The sequence below is a fragment of the Saimiri boliviensis genome, chromosome 6, assembly GCF_048565385.1.
Source record: "Saimiri boliviensis isolate mSaiBol1 chromosome 6, mSaiBol1.pri, whole genome shotgun sequence".
NCBI lineage: Eukaryota > Metazoa > Chordata > Mammalia > Primates > Cebidae > Saimiri > Saimiri boliviensis.
The window spans coordinates 129,182,448-129,199,688 of record NC_133454.1 but is presented as its reverse complement, the minus strand read 5'-3'; the positions used below and the strand labels follow the sequence as shown (position 1 = coordinate 129,199,688).

The window sequence follows — 17,241 nt, the reverse complement described above, 5'->3', positions numbered from 1 at the left end:
GGACACCCGTCCTGGGGTCTTACTCCTGACACTGCTGATACCCAGAGCAGAGGGGAGGAGGCGAGATTCCACCCCCCAAGCAGCTGAGGTGCGGCAGGAGTTGTGGGGGGGGGCGGGGGACAGGAGACGCCCGCTCTATGGGAGTGGAGGCTGTGGCCGTCACCCATCCCTGATTGTGGCTCAGATCTGATCAGCTGAATCCTCCAGCAAGGACCACTCCAGGTCCTCACATTGGAGATACGGCCTGTGCCCAAATGGGGCAGCCTGTAGAGGCCAAGGCGAAGGGCTCCAGAACACACCCTTGTGCACCGGGAACATTTCCTCAGGATGTCCCAGACGCATTGCTGGGTGATCCTTCCTGGGGTGGGGGAAGGGAGAGACAGTGGCCTTACAGCAGCTGGACTTGGATATCCTGGGTTCCAGCATTGTTTGTTTGTTTGTTTGTTTGTTTGAGATGGAGTCTCGCTCTGTCACCCAGGCTGGAGTGCAATGTCTTGGTTTACTGCAACCTCCATCTCCTATCCAGGGATTTTCATGCCTCAGCCTCCCAAGTAGCTGGGATTACAGGCACATGCCATCATAGCAAGCCCATTTTTGTATTTTTAGTAGAGATGGGATTTCACCATGTTAGCCAGGATGGTCTTGATCTCCTGGCCTCGTGATCCACCCACCTCGCTGGAATTAGAGGCGTGAGCCATGGTGCTTTTTTTTTTGGGGGGGGGGACATGGTCTTGCTCTGTCACCCAGGTTGGAGTGCAGTGGCACAATCTCGGCTCACTGCAGGCTCAAGCCACCCTCCTGCCTCAGCTCCCCAAGTAGCCAAGGACAACAGGCCTGGGTGCTAGTCTTGGTACCACCAGTGACTCGCTGTGTAGCCTTAGATGCTTGTCTGCGCAACGAGGATGACGATGCACCCGGTTACAGGGTTGTGCTGAGGTTAAATGCGAGAAGCATTTTAATCAGTGCCTGGAGCTTGGTGGGACGATCATACATATGGAGCCGGGGCTGTTTCCAGCTGATCACAGAACAGATCGCGTCTACCTGTGAGTTTGAGGAAGCCGCCCAGGAAGGCAGGAAGCCTGGCCACGCAAGGGCAGGCCTTGGGGCCCCACTTCAGCACCCCGGTTTTTCACCTGCTCCGGCTGGAAGGGCCCTTTTCTCTTCCGCCTGGGCCTTTAGTTTGATGAGTATACAGTGTCATTTCTAGCAAGAAGCCAGACCTGGCTGTTTGAAAGGCACGCATCAGAATAAGTTTCTCCATGGGAATTCAAAAAGAAGAAAGTCGGGGGAGGGAGGGAGGAAGAATAAAAGGAGGGCTTCCCAAGCTATAGTTAGCTGTCCCCGGTTGGCAGTGGCATCCTGATTGCAGGGCACTGCCTCCTACCCAGGGCTTCAGAAGGGCGGAGCTCAGCGCGTGATTAAATAAAACCCACTCCACACTGCTGCCCCTTCTCACTACCCCACTTTTAGGTTTATTTAATAACCTCTGAACTGGGAGGGGAAAATCATCCAAGAAACATTGCTTGGGTCATTTATTTTAAAATTATTGGTACAAAAATATCCTTGGTGGTGATTTATGTGCCCGGGAGGAGAAAGCCCGGGACTCCCTCTCCAGCCTAGCGTCCTGGCCTCATTTGTCTCCGGCTCTCTAAGTTCCTTGCAGTTTCCATTATGATTTCAAGTCATAGTAGTGACTTTATATCGCAAATAAATCTCCAGAATAGCACGGAAATATTATGTGTATTAATAGCGCCTGTAAAAACATCCGAAAACCTCGCATCCGCTGCAAGACGCTCCTCCGGGACTGGGAACGGCCCAGCCGGCCTAGCAGATCCCTCCCCAGGGGCCAACCAGGGGCCCCTGCCCAGCGGCGCCCCCAGCCCCAGCCCAGCCCCGGGCTCTGTCTGTCCGCTGTGTGCCTGTCAGGTGCCCCAGCAACTGACCTGTGACCGACGCAGTCCCTCCCCTCTCGCCTTCACCGGGAGCAGCGCGTGGGGACCGTCTCTGCCACAAGAGATGGGGGTCCCTGTCTCCTGCTCCCCTTGCGCCCCTGTGTCCTCCGCAAGCCACTGTCACTGAGCCGTCCCAGATCCGCTGCAGCCCCCCCACATACAGCCCTGGATACTCACCGGCTGTGGGGGCTTCCCTGGGGGGCAGCCCCTCCAGGCTGATGTCGCCCTCCTGCATGGCGCGTTCGCTGCGCGGCTGGGTGCACCGGGACCCAGCGAGTCCAGAAGAGGGAGCGATGAAGTCCCCCTTGGAGGTCTGCGGCGACTCTGGGGGCCAAGGTCTGAACCCCGCTCGGGAGGGGACAGTCCCCTCTCCTCCCCAGAGGCAGGACGCGAAGCGGCGCGTGCTGGAGGCAAACTTGGCTGCCCTCGCGCACGGCCGCGCCGCTCCTCCCACTCGGCGTTTTGGTCTGGGGGTCCCAGGCAGACCTCCCCGCCCCCCGAGGGTTACCTGCGGACACCGTCCTCGCCCCGCCCCGCGCTCCCCCGATGCCCAGCGAGCGGCGCGGGACGCTGGCGGCAGAGGAGCAGCCGCTGGTCCCCGGGTCCCGGCCCGCCCCCGGCCTCCCGCTGCGCGGGGCGCGTCTCCACCGCTCCGGGACCGTCTTATCAGTCGGGGCGGGGAGTGGGGCCCCCAAGCGGCCCTGCGAGGTGCGCCCCCAGCCAGGGCCCCAGGGATGGAGTGTTACTACCGGAGGGGGCCTTGAGCCAGCCCCCGAGGGCCGGGCGCAGCCTGGGTGGCCCCGGTTCCCGCATCAGGACAGCGCCCTGGCCCCCTCCCCCAGGCGGCAGGACCCCGAGGAATCAGTGTCAATTTGTCACAGGAGGAGGCTGAAGGCCAGGGATGGAAAGGAGAGCTGGAGGTTACAGGGCACTGGGGGCCTGAACTCGAATCCAGAAATCCGCCTCGGCCACATCCCCAGCCACAGCCTGTGCAGAACGTGAGAATCTGGATGAAGTGAGAACCGTTTCAAAGCGGGGGAAAGCCCGGTTATGTGAAGATCGCAGTTAACTGAGGCTGAGGACTGGACGCGGGGTGCAGCCAGGGGCCAGGCAGGGGCTCTGTCACACGGCCTGTCCCCGGCCCTCCCTCTTTCCCACCTCATGAGCTCCGGGCAGGAAGCCAGGGGTGTGGCTCTGCAACCCCGTGGGGGTTAGAAACTCAGGTCTGGACAATTGAGCATCCTCCACGCCAGCAGCGATGTGGGCACCGCGGAGGGGTGGGGAACTGCAGTGCCGGCGCCTCCTTGTGTACCCACAAACCTCACACCCCTGACATCTCCAGATAAATACCATAAATTCTCAGGCAGAACCACCATAAGCAGAATGCTAAGTGGCTCCCTGGCCACAGGAGAGGCTCTGGGGGACACTGCGGCCCCCCTCACCTTTTGAAAGGTCATCAGACAACTTCTGCACCCCAAGGGAGGAGCTGGTTTGGTGCTGAGAACCAGCCCAAGCCAGGGACCCATGGATCATCCGCCAAGGTAACACTTCACCTGGTGCCCCACTCTGGCTGGACCCTGAGGGAGAGAGACCCAGCCACCGCTGGAGGACAGACCACATCCCCGTGGAAAGGATTTGGATGCAGAAGGAGGCGTCCTCCTCCTCACCAGGCCTGCTGGGATTGGTACCCGAGGGCACTGCCCCAGGACGAAAACGCTGGCTCTGGCAGCAGCAAACCCACAAAGAAATGTTTCCTGCCGGGTCTCCTTCCCCTCCCCCACCTAAGTGCTATACTGTACAAGAGGAGACGCAGGTTCCTTCCTTGAAATGAATCTGGAAGAAAGGTGACCTGCCATTCTCCTTAGCAATGATCTCGTTTTGGTCTGGACTCAGAAACTGGAAGACAGGCACCCAGAGGGATTGTATTCTCTGTGGGTGGCAGGCTCACCCCTAGGAGAGCTTGCTGGGAAGCTCTGGGGCGCTGCCCCAGGAGGGCAAAAGAGGATGTGTGGACATCAGAGCCGTCCTGGACCCTTGCAGGGGCTACACGCATTTCACAGAACTTTTCCTTCTGACCATTGTTGTGCAGAGGTCGAGATAAAAAGTCATTTTTCTTGGAAGGGTCTGATAGCTAATGTGACACATAGCAATTGCTCAGTTATGTAAATACACAGAGAAAATTTTAGAATTCTTACCCTTGGAATGATGAACTATAAACCAAAAAGGCTCGAGGGGGGAAAAATGTAAATACGTACCGGGACTATTTTTAACTGTCATTGTTTACCTTTTTGGGCCAGGGATGGACTATTGTATATTTAGCCAGATTTAAAATGCACATTATTTAATGCATGATTATTAGCAGAAATATGTTAAATAGCCATTAATAGATGTTGATTCATTCCGATTGAAATTGCTTTTTTTTCTTGGCTCCAATTAAGTTTCGTTCAGATGAAACCCTTGGGCTGTGGCCAACATATGCAGAAACGCCAGTCGAAGACCCAGACGTTTAAAAATGGCATTTTAGTAAATACCTGAACCAGCTCATTTTTAAAAAGATTGTGCTCAGCTGCTATTTTGGTACGTGTCATCACGTGACAGCGATGCCAGGCTGAGGAAGGCTGGCTGCCCCTGCGGCCTGCAGGAGAGGGTGGCCTCAAAGAGGAGCACCCAGAACCCCCCCTGCTTATTTTCCAGGGAGCCCCGCACTGCAGACCCTCTGAAGCTGAGGGCCTCCCCCACACCCTGTGCATGCCAGGAACGTATTTATGTCAACAGCAGAGTGGGGCCAGTGTACCGGTTCCCGGAGGTGGCGTGCCTGTCATTACGGAATACAGTAATCACACAGCACAATGCTTGTAATTACAGAAAAATGGTTTCCCTTTTCGGCAAGGTGGCGAGGGAAGGAGAGAAGGCAGCTCTTGGTGAGGCCACCACTGGGACTCATCCCCTGAATTGGGCTGGGTTTAAAATAGGCTTTGTAGGGGGAGGCCCTGGACCCGGCTTGGGGGTAGGCACAGCCCTCCGCCAAGCTGGGGTATGATCAGACTCTGGGGCCTTGCAGGGACTCTGATCTTGCAGTGGTTTTATCAAAGGCACCAGCACGAGCATCTGTGTCTCCTCTGCTCCCCAGTGATCTGGGTCTTGGGAGACATCAGCTCTCAGCTGAGTTGGCCGGCAGGCGACCACCTGCAGCCACACCCCTCTGTGCATCTCTGTGCATTTCTCCTTTCTTCAGTGACCTTTCCTGGACCCTCAGATGACTCAGGACATGCCAGATTGTCACCTACACCCTGCCCCCACTGCCACTTGTCAACAGAACACATACAAGGTCACGGGTCATTTAAATACCAATTTCTCACAGTCTCGGGAAGTCTGTTTCCAGTGTGGCTTGGCTCTCAGAGCGCCTGGTGTGGGTAGAGCCCTTACTTGGGTTGGCAGGGGGATGGGAGGTGCAAAGGTGAGCGAAGCAAAGCCCCAGGCCTCCAGGGCCAGCCTCCAGCGGAGAAGTGAGCAAGGTGCTGCAGAAGCTGAGCCCACGGCCTCTGCAGCCTGACAGGGTCAGTCTCATCTCCGACAACTGCTTCTCAGCACCTGGGTTTATGCATCTGTAAAATGGGTCTTGGCAATCGGTTGGAATTCTGTGAAGATAGGGCAAGGATTCAGCTTCCCAAACCTGACACACCTCCGGGACTAGAGGGCATTGTTATTCGCATCATCTTCATCCCAGTCAGACAGGGCAATGTGGTAGACCATGGAAATGCAGGCAGAGGCTGCTTCCTGAAGAGGAGATGGGAGCGCATGGTGGTCCCTGCCCCGGGGCGAAGGGAGAGTGGGTGGGTTTTTCCAGGTGGAGGGTGGCTTTAGGGCGTTCTGGCAGAGGCTGGTGGAGGCACCGAGGTGGGGAAGTGGGCACTCAGACAGGGACGGGAGCTGCCCAGCGTGGCAGCTTCAGGTTCAGTAACAGGGAGCCCCTGGTGGCTATGCTTCACAGGGTTAAGGGGATCTTTTTTAGTTAAAATATTCACTGGGGTGAGATTCATATAAGATAAACTTGATCATTTTTAACTGTTCAACTTGGCATTTAGTGCACTCACAGAGCTGAGCATCCACATTTCTCTCCAATTCCGGAACTTTCCCATCCCCCCAGAGCAAAGCTCGAACCTGCTAGCAGTCACTCCCCATCTCCCCTCCCCCAGCCCCCAGCAACCACCAGCCTGTCTTCTGTCTCTATGGATTTATCCATTCTGGACATTTCATGTAAATGGAATCATACATTACGTGGCCTCTCATGTCTGGCTTCTTTCATAATGTTTAGAGTTCGCTCCACATTATAGCATGTATCAGAACCTCATTTCTTTTTATGGCTGAATAATATTCCATGGTTTGGGTGTACCACAATTTGTTTATTCATTTCTTCATGGACAGCCATTTGTTTCCAAAGCGTCTTTGGAAGGGACTAGAGAGAGCCCCCGAAGGCGCCTGCAGAGGCTGGGGCTGGACAGACAGCTCAGGGGCTGTGCTGGGCTGGTGAGGGAGGAGGAGGGCTGGGGCATCGCTGGGAGCCCAGCCTGCGAGGCAGCTGCTCACCACTGATACCAGACGCTCCCAGCAGCAGAGCGCGGTTGCTGGAGTCACAGTTCTCCGCCCTGCCGCGCGGGACCTGCGGCTGAGGCAGGTTTCCCTCTGTGGTCTTAACATGCAGAGGGGCCCTCGGACAGACGAGGCCAGCTCTCTGCCTGGGCTTCTCCTCAGGCAAGTCTGTTTGTTTAACAAACACTTAGAGAGCACTTCTTGCGTGCCAGGCTCCATTCCAAGCACTTAATAAATATCGGCTCATCGAATCCCCACAGCAAGTCTGTGTCGTACGAGCGACTATGGTTCCACTTGACAGACGAGGAATCTGAGGCTCAGAGAGGTGAAGTGACTCACCTAAGGTCACACAGCAGTAAGTGGGAGAGTGGATCTCACAGCCCGGCAGCCCAGCTCCAGAGTCTGTGCTCTGCCCCTGTAAGGTAGAAACCTGACTTTTCCCAAACGGCAGTCATCCAAGCTCCACGTCCCTCATGTGAGCCAGATTCATGACTTTCCTGTGCCATGATTTCCTTCATATTTTTCTTTAACCCAGCTCAGTAGGTCGCACTTTCTTTTCTAATTGTGATAAAATGTGCTTGACATAAAGCGGATCATTTGAGCCATTTGTAAGTGTGCAGCTCAGTGGCGTTAGAGCTTCCACGTTGCTATCCCTCATCACAGTCATCCATCTCCAGACCTTTTTTATCTTCCCAAACCCAAGCTCTGCACCCCTGAAACACTCACTCCCATTCTCCCAGCCCTGGTACCACCATTCTAGCTTCTGTCTCTGAGAATTTGACGGCTCTAGGGACCTCAGCTAAGTGGACCATGCCGTGTTGATCCTTTCGGGACCGGCCTCTTTCACCTGGTGTCATGTCCTCGAGCTTCACCCATGTTGTAGCCTGTGACAAAGGTTCCTCCCTTTTTAGGGCTTATGGAGCCTTTGTTTGTTTTTGTTTTGGGTTTTTTTTTTGAGACAGAGTTCTGCTCTGTTGCCCAGGCTGGAGTGCAGTGGTGCTATCTGGGCTCACTGCAACCTCTGCCTCCGAGGTTCAAGCAATTCTCCTGCCTCAAACTCCCGAGTGGCTGGAATTACAGGTGCACACCAACACACCCAGCTAATTTTTGTATTTTTTAGTACAGATGTGGTTTCACCATGTTGGTCAGCCTGGTCTCAAACTCCTGACCTCGTGATCCATCTGCCTCGGCCTCCCAAAGTGCTAGGATTACAGGCGTGAGCCACCACACCTGGCCTGAAATTTACTTTCAAAGAACCCAATATCACTGCTGAAAGTGAAGGAGAAGAATCACTGACTATCAACAGGAGTTTCATAATACAGCATAAGAATGAACTAATGCTTTTCAATGCACTGGGATCCCCTGGGGAGGCTCCGTACCAGGGCATGGCACAGCTGGCCAGGGAGATTGGTGTGCTACAGAGGCATGAAGGACCTCCTGGCTCCAAGCTGAGACTTTCTGCACGGCATCCGCAAAAGACAGCAAGAGAAGTGAACATTGATCTGCGTTCTCACCACGTGTTGCAATTCTCCTATTGGACAAGCCCTTGTGCCACTTCAGATGAGCTCCCTTTGCTCCTAAAAGAGTTTTGGAAGGCCGGGCGCGGTGGCTCAAGCCTGTCATCCCAGCACTTTGGGAGGCCCAGGCGGGTGGATCACGAGGTCAAGAGATCGACACCATCCTGGTCAACATGGTGAAACCCCGTCTCTACTAAAAATACAAAAAATTACCTGGGCATGGTGGCGTGTGCCTGTAATCCCAGCTACTCAGGAGGCTGAGGCAAGAGAATTGCCTGAACCCAGGAGGCGGAGGTTGCGGTGAGCCGAGATCGCGCCATTGCACTCCAGCCTGGGTAACAAGAGCGAAACTCCGTCTCAAAAAAAAAAAAAAAAAAAAAAGAGTTTTGGGGAGGGATAACATGGCGAGAAATGCCAGATTATGCGCCTAAAGTTAAATAAATTAAAAAAAGAAAAGAGTTTTGCAGAACACTCGTGGCTGGGCTGTACATTTGGAGGAGAAGGAAGAATGAGGATTTCTTCTGCGTGTTCCGCAGGTTCTGTGAGCCGATTCCGAGTCCTGCCTGGTACCCTCCTTTTACTGGGCAGGGAGGAGTCCCCAGGCTCAGAGAGCTTGGGCAGTGGCATGCAGCTGGCATTAAATATCCACTTCATTATTTTTATCTCCGTCGTCTCATTCCTGTGACGTGTGAATGACTGTTCCCACTTACAGCTCAGGAAACTGGCGCAGGGAGGAAGAATGGCTTGCTCAAGTCCACTCAGCCGGTGAGCGGCAGAACTCGGATTAAAATCCGGGTCTGACTGATTCTGGAGATCTCTAGTCAACTCGAGAATTCTTTCCGGACCACCATGCCAACCTTCCACTTATCTCTCATTTGGAATTGGCATGGATGCACTCAACATGCCATTTGCAAAATGTTACCGCCAGGAGTCATAAGAAGAGGATGGAATTAACGGGGAAAATCCCAGATTTAGGCCCCGTAATTTAACTGACAGCCCCCAGCCCCATCCTAGCCTCTGCAGGTGCCTTCATGGGTTTTCTCTAGGTCCCTTCTAAAGACCCTTTGGAAACAGTGGAAATGGCGATCCATGAAGAAATGGATCAACAGAATCCGTCTCCAGGCTCCTGGGCCTCTCCGCAACCTCCCCGTGTTTGTTTGTGGGGCTGAGACAGGTGAAAGGCCCGAGGGGGGCCTCTGAGCATGGAATCTTCCAGGTACCACTAACATCCAGAGGCCTGTTTACCGTTAGCATTAGAGGTTGCCCTATCGTTTGAGTTTTTGGAATTAAACTGACTCTAATTAACAGTGCAAATATTTACGCTCAATATTTGATCAAAGAAAACACAGCCTGGTTGTCTCAGCATGAATAGCACCAATGCCAGGGCTCTGGGCAACAAGACAGCAGTGAGATTACGAACTCTAAATAGGTATTCAAGTGATTATTTGAAGATGGCAGCTTCATGTGGAAAGTCCCTTCTATGATTGAACACACTTGGGGGGTTTTCTCCTCCCATGGTTACAGGAATATTCGATTGGTCCTGAGAAGCGAGATTAGGCTTCCATCCAGGGGTCCATGGGCGAATGACTCTCAAGAGAAGGATATCTGACATGGAGAACAAATAGGACAATCAGGAAGGTGGCCTGGGCCGGGCGTGGTGGCTCACGCCTGTAATCCCAGCACTTTGGGAGGCTGAGGCAGAGAATCGCTTGAGGTCAGGAGTTGGAGATCAGCCTGGGCGACATGACGAGACCCCATCTCTACAAAAAATGCAAAAATTAGCTGGGTGTGGTGGCACACACCTGAAGTCCCAGCTACTCAGGAGGCTGAGGTGGGAGGATCACCTAAGCCTGGAGTTCAAGGCTGTAGTGAGCCGGGATGGTGCCACTGAACTCCAGCCTAGGCAACCGGGAGTGAGACCTGTCTCCAGAAAATCAAAAACCAAAAATTGAGAGAAAACACAGAAAGTGGCCTGCAGGCACCCGGTCCATCCACTTCTAGAGCTGGGCCCTCTCGGAGGTGCTCTGCCAATAAAAACCCTCGCTTTTTTCATCGGACCCGAGACGGCGGCCTGGGGGAATGAGCCACTGAGTGGTTCCAAATGCCACCCCCTTCCAGAAACCAGGACAGCACAGCTCAGGGCCACGCTGGTTCCTTTGCACCAGGGAGCAGTGTTTGTCCCCGGGTCCCGCCCTCTGGTTTCACGTGGGTTTAGGGGACGCCGGTTCCCAGGGAAAGAAAACACCGGGCTGAGCTGCCCTGGGACACTGGCCCTGTCTCTGCTCTCAGAAACCCTCCTCGAGTGTCCCTTTGGGAAGCTTTCCTTGACCCCCCTCTCAGCCACAGTATACACATGACAGCCCCTCAAGAGAGGACTATTCACAAAAGCCTGCTTTGGAGAAGGGAGATAAAGCGTTCCCAGTCGTCTGCAGGGTATCTGAGAAGGAGAAGCTAAACCCGACCTCAGATCTCTCCAAAGCGCTCAGAGCAGCCACGGCCTCTGCGCCCGTCTTCAGGGCGCTGGGTCTCTGCGCACAAAGCCTCGGGCTGCAGTCCTCTGGGGGACTGCCCTGGTGAGGAGTTGGCTGCATTGTCCTTGAAATCAGTGGGTATGTCTGTGTCCCCAGGCCACCCCGGCAGGGATGGGTACTGTCCCCCTCATGACTCATTTGATCTAAAGATCTCTCACAGAGGGAAGGACCCAGGCAACGCCCAGCCCTCAGTCGTTCTGGAGCTGATGGCCTGCGCATTGTCAGCTCTGCAGGCTGGGAGGGTTGGGGGCCATCTCATTTTGAAAGGGTCACCTTGCCTCCCACCCACTCGCACAGGGCTCGCTCGGCAGCGCGCCCGGGGGCTCAGGCCCTCGCTGCAAGCCGGGATCTTGGGGCTGTGGGCGGGACTTGTCCATCCGTGACCACGTTTCATGGTCTGGGACATCTAACTGCTTACAGAATGGGGACTATTTCTATGGTCTTTGAGTGTGATGGCTGGGACCGCTGGAGTGGACTGGACCTTCTGGCTGTGACCGTGCACACAGAACAGGACTTGCCTGGTCACCGGAGCCAGGGTTGGTGTGACAAGTTGGGTGACACCTGAAGGGTTACACCTGGCCGCCTTCTTTTAACTTCACCCTAAAGGATTTCGTACCTTTTCTGGCAAGCTGGTTGGCCGCCTCCCTGCTCTGCAAAATGAGCTCTCTCATGCTTGGAGAAGCAGAAGAGAGTGGGTGTGCCTCGGACTGCCTGGGCCTGGCTTCGTCCCCACGAGACCCTCAGCAGAATTCTCATCCGTCTTCCAGAATGACGGCAGCCCCCGGAACAGCCATCTCCCGGGGGGGATGAACATGAAGCTCACCCTTGCCAGGGACATGGCAAACACCAGCCTTGACCCCTTTCAAGCCCTGACATTCTTAGCTGTCATGTCATCGTCATGGCATGTGAGGTCAGGGCCTGGCAGGCAAGATGACTCTCTCCACAGGGGTTCCACATTCATCTTATCCAGCAGATGCTGCAGACGGGGTGCTATAAACCATTCACGGTCTCAGAGGCTGGAGGCTGGAGTCCAAGGTCAAGGCATGGTAGGGCTGGCTCCTGCTGAGGCCTCTCTCCTTGGCTTGCAGATGGCCACCTTCTCCCTGTGTCCTCACGAGGTCATTCCTCAGTGTGTGTCCTAATCTCGTCTTCTTAGAAGGGGCCAGTCAGATTGAATTGGGGCCCACCTTACCAGCCTCATTTTAACTTGATATAGTCACGTGCTGAGGTCCTGGACATTAGGCCTCTAACAGGAACGTAAGGGGACGTGACTCAACCGAAGACAGGATTTACTGAAAGGAATATTCACAGAGACACGGCCCAGGTGAAGCGAAGTCAGCAGTGCATCCGTGGCCCAGTATGTGACGGGACAGGTGGGCACCGTCCCTGAAGGCCAGGGCTTCCCCTCCCCAGGGTGCAGAGGACAGCCGCTGGGGGTGCTGAGGGTCTCAGCACAGCATGGTACATGAGTGTTTTGTCTCCAACTATGTGTGCAATGCCACAAACCAAGACAAAGTTCAGCTGCCACGCTCCTGCAGTCAACAGGATTCTGGGCCAGCTGTGCTAAAATGTGGGTTAAACCGCCTGCCAGGCGGTGCCAGCCTTCACGAGACCAGGGAGGCTGCTTTGTGGAGGTTTGTCCTGGAGAGCGGAGCCCAGAGCCAGAGTCGCACAGCTGCCAGTGGAGGGAGGGATAAACCCCGAAAGGAAGGTTTGCACATTTCCTGGGACCAAGTGAGGGGGTGTCCCTCTACTGCCCTAACTGCCTACGAGCTTCTGTGCTAGAAGGAGCCCAAATGGCCCCTGAAGGGGGCTCCAGCGCTGGCCCTCAGGAGCTCGCTCAGCTCCCTCAGGTTAGAATCCTCCTTTCCACAGAAAGGTGCCAGTCCCCTCATCCCCCACGTCAAAGACAGTGACAGCCTGTGGTTCCTAGTGGGCCCATGGGAGTCTCTCCTCCGGGGATTCCTCTGGGAGGGTGTGGTAGGCGGTTGTCATTTTGGAGAGGGGGCTGTCCAGCACCAAACTCTCCTTCCATTTGGGGGATCCCCCACTGGTGTCAGATTGACGGGTACAGAGCCTGCTGCGGGGAGGGAGGAGGGAGACCACGGCTGCATCACCCTGGCAGCTGGGCCAACAGGACAACGTGGACGTGGGACCCAGGCTTGGCCAATCAGATGAGCCCGTAAGAGGCTCAGCCTCTGGCCGGGAGAGAGCAGGTTAGGATTCCCTTGGTGCCACCAGTGGCCACAGTAGCCACCTGCAGGGACGGGGCTGTCCCACAGCAGCGTGGGGTGAAACACTGGCCCCTCCACCTCCAGCCACTCCCAGGCCGCCTTCACGGCTGCCTCCCAGGGCTTTCCACCCTAGTCTTTTTCAGATGAGAGCCAGACCCCAATCCCATTGCTTGCAGCTGGGAATCCTGACCCACAGAGAGCAGAGCTCACTCCTGCCCCGAGGGCTGCATCTTCCTTCTGAGGCACAGGTGTGGCCAGATTTCACGGGCACCATAAACTGAAGAAGAGCTTGTGTTTCCCTCCTAGAACTGGCGGCTGGGAAGCTCAAGGACAACATGGGGAGGTGCCCTGAGCAGTGCTTAGGGCCCCAGGCCACCCACAGGTGGGTCCCCCATCCCTACGTCCAGGTGTCAGGGTCAAGAGCATGAGGTTCTGCTGGCCAAGAGACTTCCACTTCATACTTTGGACCAGCTCAGCCACCTTGGGCAGATGTTTTTCTTTCTGTGCCTCAGTTTCCTCATCTGTAAAATGGGCATTCATGACAGTACCTAGCCCAAGGTTTATCAGTTTGTCATGGAGAACACGTGACCAAAACCAGGTGGAGCAGCCTGTGTCTTGCCCATGGTAACATCTCTAAGTGTTAATTAAATATTATTATTATTATTTTTGAGACGAAGTCTGGCTCTGTCTCCGAGGCTGGAAGGCGCGATCTCGGCTCACTGCAACCTCCGCCTCCTGGGTTCAAGCGATTCTCCCGTCTCAGCCTCCTGAGTAGCTGGGATTACAGGCGCCTGCCACCACGCCCGGCTCATTTTTTGTATTTTTAGTAGAGATGAGGTTTCGCCATGTTGGCCATATCTGGTCTCAAACTCCTGAACTCAAGTGATCCACCTACCTTGGCCTCCCAAAGTGCTGGGAATACAGGTGTGAGCCGCTGCGCCTGGCCTTAAATACCATTTTAAACATCTGATGTTCGGAACCCTGTTTGCCCTGTGCCTCATTTTTCTTTGTGAACTTCCAAATTGTCTTACTTTTTTTGAGGAATTAAAAGCATTTTGGTAAGCTACCTCACAACTTTCTTGGAACAAGCAGGAACGGAAAGGCCTGCAGTGACGTGGAAGACGCGCCGTGACGCCTCGCGCCGCCCGAGAAGGATGACCCCCGAGAATCCCGAGACGGACAGAGTCACAGCTTTTTTCCTGCTGAACAGGGTCTTTCGAGGCCAGTGGAAAATATTCAGAAAAGTGGAAGATGTCAGCCAGTCAGCATTTCCTGGAGCACCTCCGGTCCCTCGGACATAGTTCTAAGTGCTGAGGATACAGTGATTTTTTTTGAAAAAGTCTCTGCATTTAGGAAAATTATATTTTTGCCGGGGGGTCGGCGGGTGGGTAATGGAATGAGCAAATATATCATGCCAGATAATGAGAGAGTTTTGAAGAAAAACAAAGCAGGGTGAGGGGACAGAGTAAGTTGCCAGAGAGGGGCTGGGGAGGGTCCCGCTGAGGGTGGGGGTGTAGAGGTCTGAGTGGCAGCCTCCTGAGTGGAGGAAAAGGCTGAGTATCCGAAAAAGAAAAAGGGAGAAGGAGGAGTAAAAAGAAAAAGGAAAAAGGAAACTTTGTTTTAAAAGAAACTTTTAAAAAGTTTCTCTTTTCTAAAGAAGAGAGCAGCAGCCTCTTTATACAAATTCAACCTGTTAAAACACTGACCGTCATTCAGCCACTCAGCAAACACACAGACCACGTGCCAGGCCTCCTTCTAGGATACAGCAGAGAACAGAGCACACAAAAGTCCCCGTCCGAGCAGAGCTTCAAGTCTAGAAAGCTCCATGAGGCAAATTGTGTGGGACACAGAGTCACACGTGGTCTAGGCTGGAGAGGACCCAGGGACCAGGGGGACCAACTGTCCCCTTGTACAGATGAGGAAACTGAGGCTCAGAGGGAAGCAGTGAAACCCCAGGTCTCCGTGTTCTTCCCCAGAGCATTCTCCAGGTGATCTGGGGAAGAACATCTTGGCCACGCAGACGCTCTGAGTGCAGCCGGCTGTTGCCTACACAACATGCTGAACTCTCTTAGGCGTGCCGTCTCTGTCAGGGTGAGGACGTGGCGTTCTCTTAGATTTGTGAACTGTGTCTCCAGGCAAATGTTGATATAGCGTCTTGACACAGGAATGTCTTATCAAAATACAGGGAAAGCAATAAGGACAAAATCCAACGGGTCGTGAATTGTTTCACAGCTCCAGGAAGATGATACATACGATGTTAATTACAGTGCTTCACAGTTTTCAAAGGGAAAAACGACACAGCAGGTGCGCGCCTGGAAACCCTGTCCAGGAAATGAGGCGATCCATTGTCTACGGGGCGGTTGTCTCACAATTGAGCGGGTGCCAGCTGCTTGTGCGTTTGCGGTGGCACTCCTGACCTGCAGGACTGAAGTTTGCACCCAATGACTGAACACTCATTTCAAACACAGTCTAGCCACCCATGGCTCACACTGTACGTGTCAGGCCGAGATAAAGCTGGCATCTTCAACCACAGCCTGTTGGTCAAACGCCTGGCATGCTGCTTTCTCTGATTTCGCCTTCACTTTTTTGTTTTTGAGACAGTCTCGCTCTGTCACCCAGGCTGGAGTGCAGTAGCATGATCTTGGCTCACTGCAACCTCTGCCTCCCGGGTTCAAGTGATTTCCAACTAACTTTTGTATTTTTTTTTTTTTTTTTTTTTTTTTTAAGTAGAGACAGGGTCTCGCTGTATTGGCCCGGCTGGTCTCAAACTTCTGACCTCAAGCGATCCTGCCAGCTTAGCTTCCCAAAGTGCCAGGATTACAGGCATGCACCACTGTGCCCAACCTCGCTTTCACTTTTCTTTGCAATGGGACTCACTTCCGGAAGCAGTCAGTGTCTGCTTGGTTCTCTGCCAAGTAGGTGCCTTTCTGGCAGACGTGAGAGGCGAGAGTGACAGGCGCACATGGAGAGGCCACCCCTACGGGGCCTCAAAGCTCATCCAGCATCAGCCTCGGGCCTCCCCAGGCCTGGAGCTCTGAAAGTGAGGGTGGGCTTTGAGTCTGTCACTCAGCCTCCTCCGGCAACCCAAATCCATGTTCTGGGAAGCGAGGCAGGGAGGCGGCCAGTGAGCAAAAGGCTGAATATCTAAAAAAGGAAAGAAGAAGGAAGACAGGGAGGAGGAGTAAAAAGAAAAAGAAAAAAGGAAACTTTTTTTTTTTTAGAAACTTTTAAAAAAAGTTTCTCTTTTTTAAAGATGAAAGCAGCAGCAAGTCGCCTCTTGATACAAATTCAACCTGTTAAAACACCGGCCATCATTCAGCCACTCAGCAAACACACAGACCACGTGTCCGGCCCTGTTCTAGGACACAGCAGCAAACAGAGCACACAAAAGTCCCCCTCCAAGCAGAGCTTCAAGTCTAGAAAGCTCCATGAGGCAAATTGTGTGGGACACAGAGTCACACGTGGTCTAGGCTGGAGAGGACCCAGGGACCAGGGGGACCAACCGTCCCCTTGTACAGATGAGGAAACTGAGGCTCAGAGGGAAGAAGTGAAACCCCAGGTCTCCAGCTAGTTGGTGGCCACCAACCAGCACAGGGACTAGGAATTCCGTCCTCAGCCTGGATCGCAGACCGACAGTTCTCCTCCCCACCCCCAATATGTATTCTTGGCCTTTTTCTCAGCAAGAGATTGCCTAGTTTTTACCTGACCTGTGACAGCCCAGAGCAAAACTGCATGTCCTGTTCTTTGCAGCCAGGTGTGGCCGTGGACTAAGTCCAGATCGGTGGGCAACTTCCGAGAAGGGAGAGTGCCCCTCTTCGCCCTTTCTCTTTCCTGCTGGCTGGAACGCATATGTGATGGCTTGAGCCCAAGCAGCCATCTTGGGCCACAGGGTGGATGCCCATGCTGAGCATAGGAGGGCAGCCTGGGAGAACCCAGGGTCTCTGACGAGTGCCTGAGGTCCCCACCAGCCTTGGAATCCTGGAATGCCCACCTCTTGACTCACTTTATGTGAGGGAAATGAACTTCTACCCTTTTAAAGATGGCATTTCTGCCACTCACTGCAGAATAAGCAGAGGCCTTCCCTGAGTCCCCATTCCCGGCAAGGTCACTTTTAAACTCCTCTCTCCTCATGACAGAGATGAGCAGATAGCCCCAGAGAAGGGGAGTGACCTTGCCGAGCTCAGAGAGTTCCTCCTATGTAAACATTTCGCCTCAGGCCTGTGTGAAGTCGTTGCTAAAGCAAACAGCCCCTGCCCCCCGAGTGCTGGTCGGGACCTCGGCTCATGAACCTTTCCCAGCATAACGTTCCCAGGAGGCCTGATCGATGGGGCTGGTGACGCTTGGAAGGCCAACACCACGGTGCTGTCAGCCCAGCTCCAGGCCCCGGGGGCTGCTGCTCCCCGTGGCTCTGAGAAAA

General features: G+C 54.3%; 1 protein-coding gene across 9 annotated transcripts in view; it reads right to left on the bottom strand.

The window, feature by feature from the left end:
* Window positions 1-17,241, bottom strand: part of ANO1 (anoctamin 1) — a 208,386-nt gene that overhangs the window by 187,823 nt on the left and 3,322 nt on the right. Inside the window, exon 1 of one of the 9 annotated variants that reach the window (XM_039470999.2) lies at window positions 2,130-2,520. The exons of the other annotated variants lie outside the window; for them this stretch is intronic. Within the exon in view, the coding sequence (XP_039326933.1) occupies window positions 2,130-2,187 (58 nt within the window). The 5' untranslated portion in view covers window positions 2,188-2,520. Of the gene's footprint in view, window positions 1-2,129; window positions 2,521-17,241 lie in introns of those variants that run through there. 9 annotated transcript variants of the gene reach the window in all.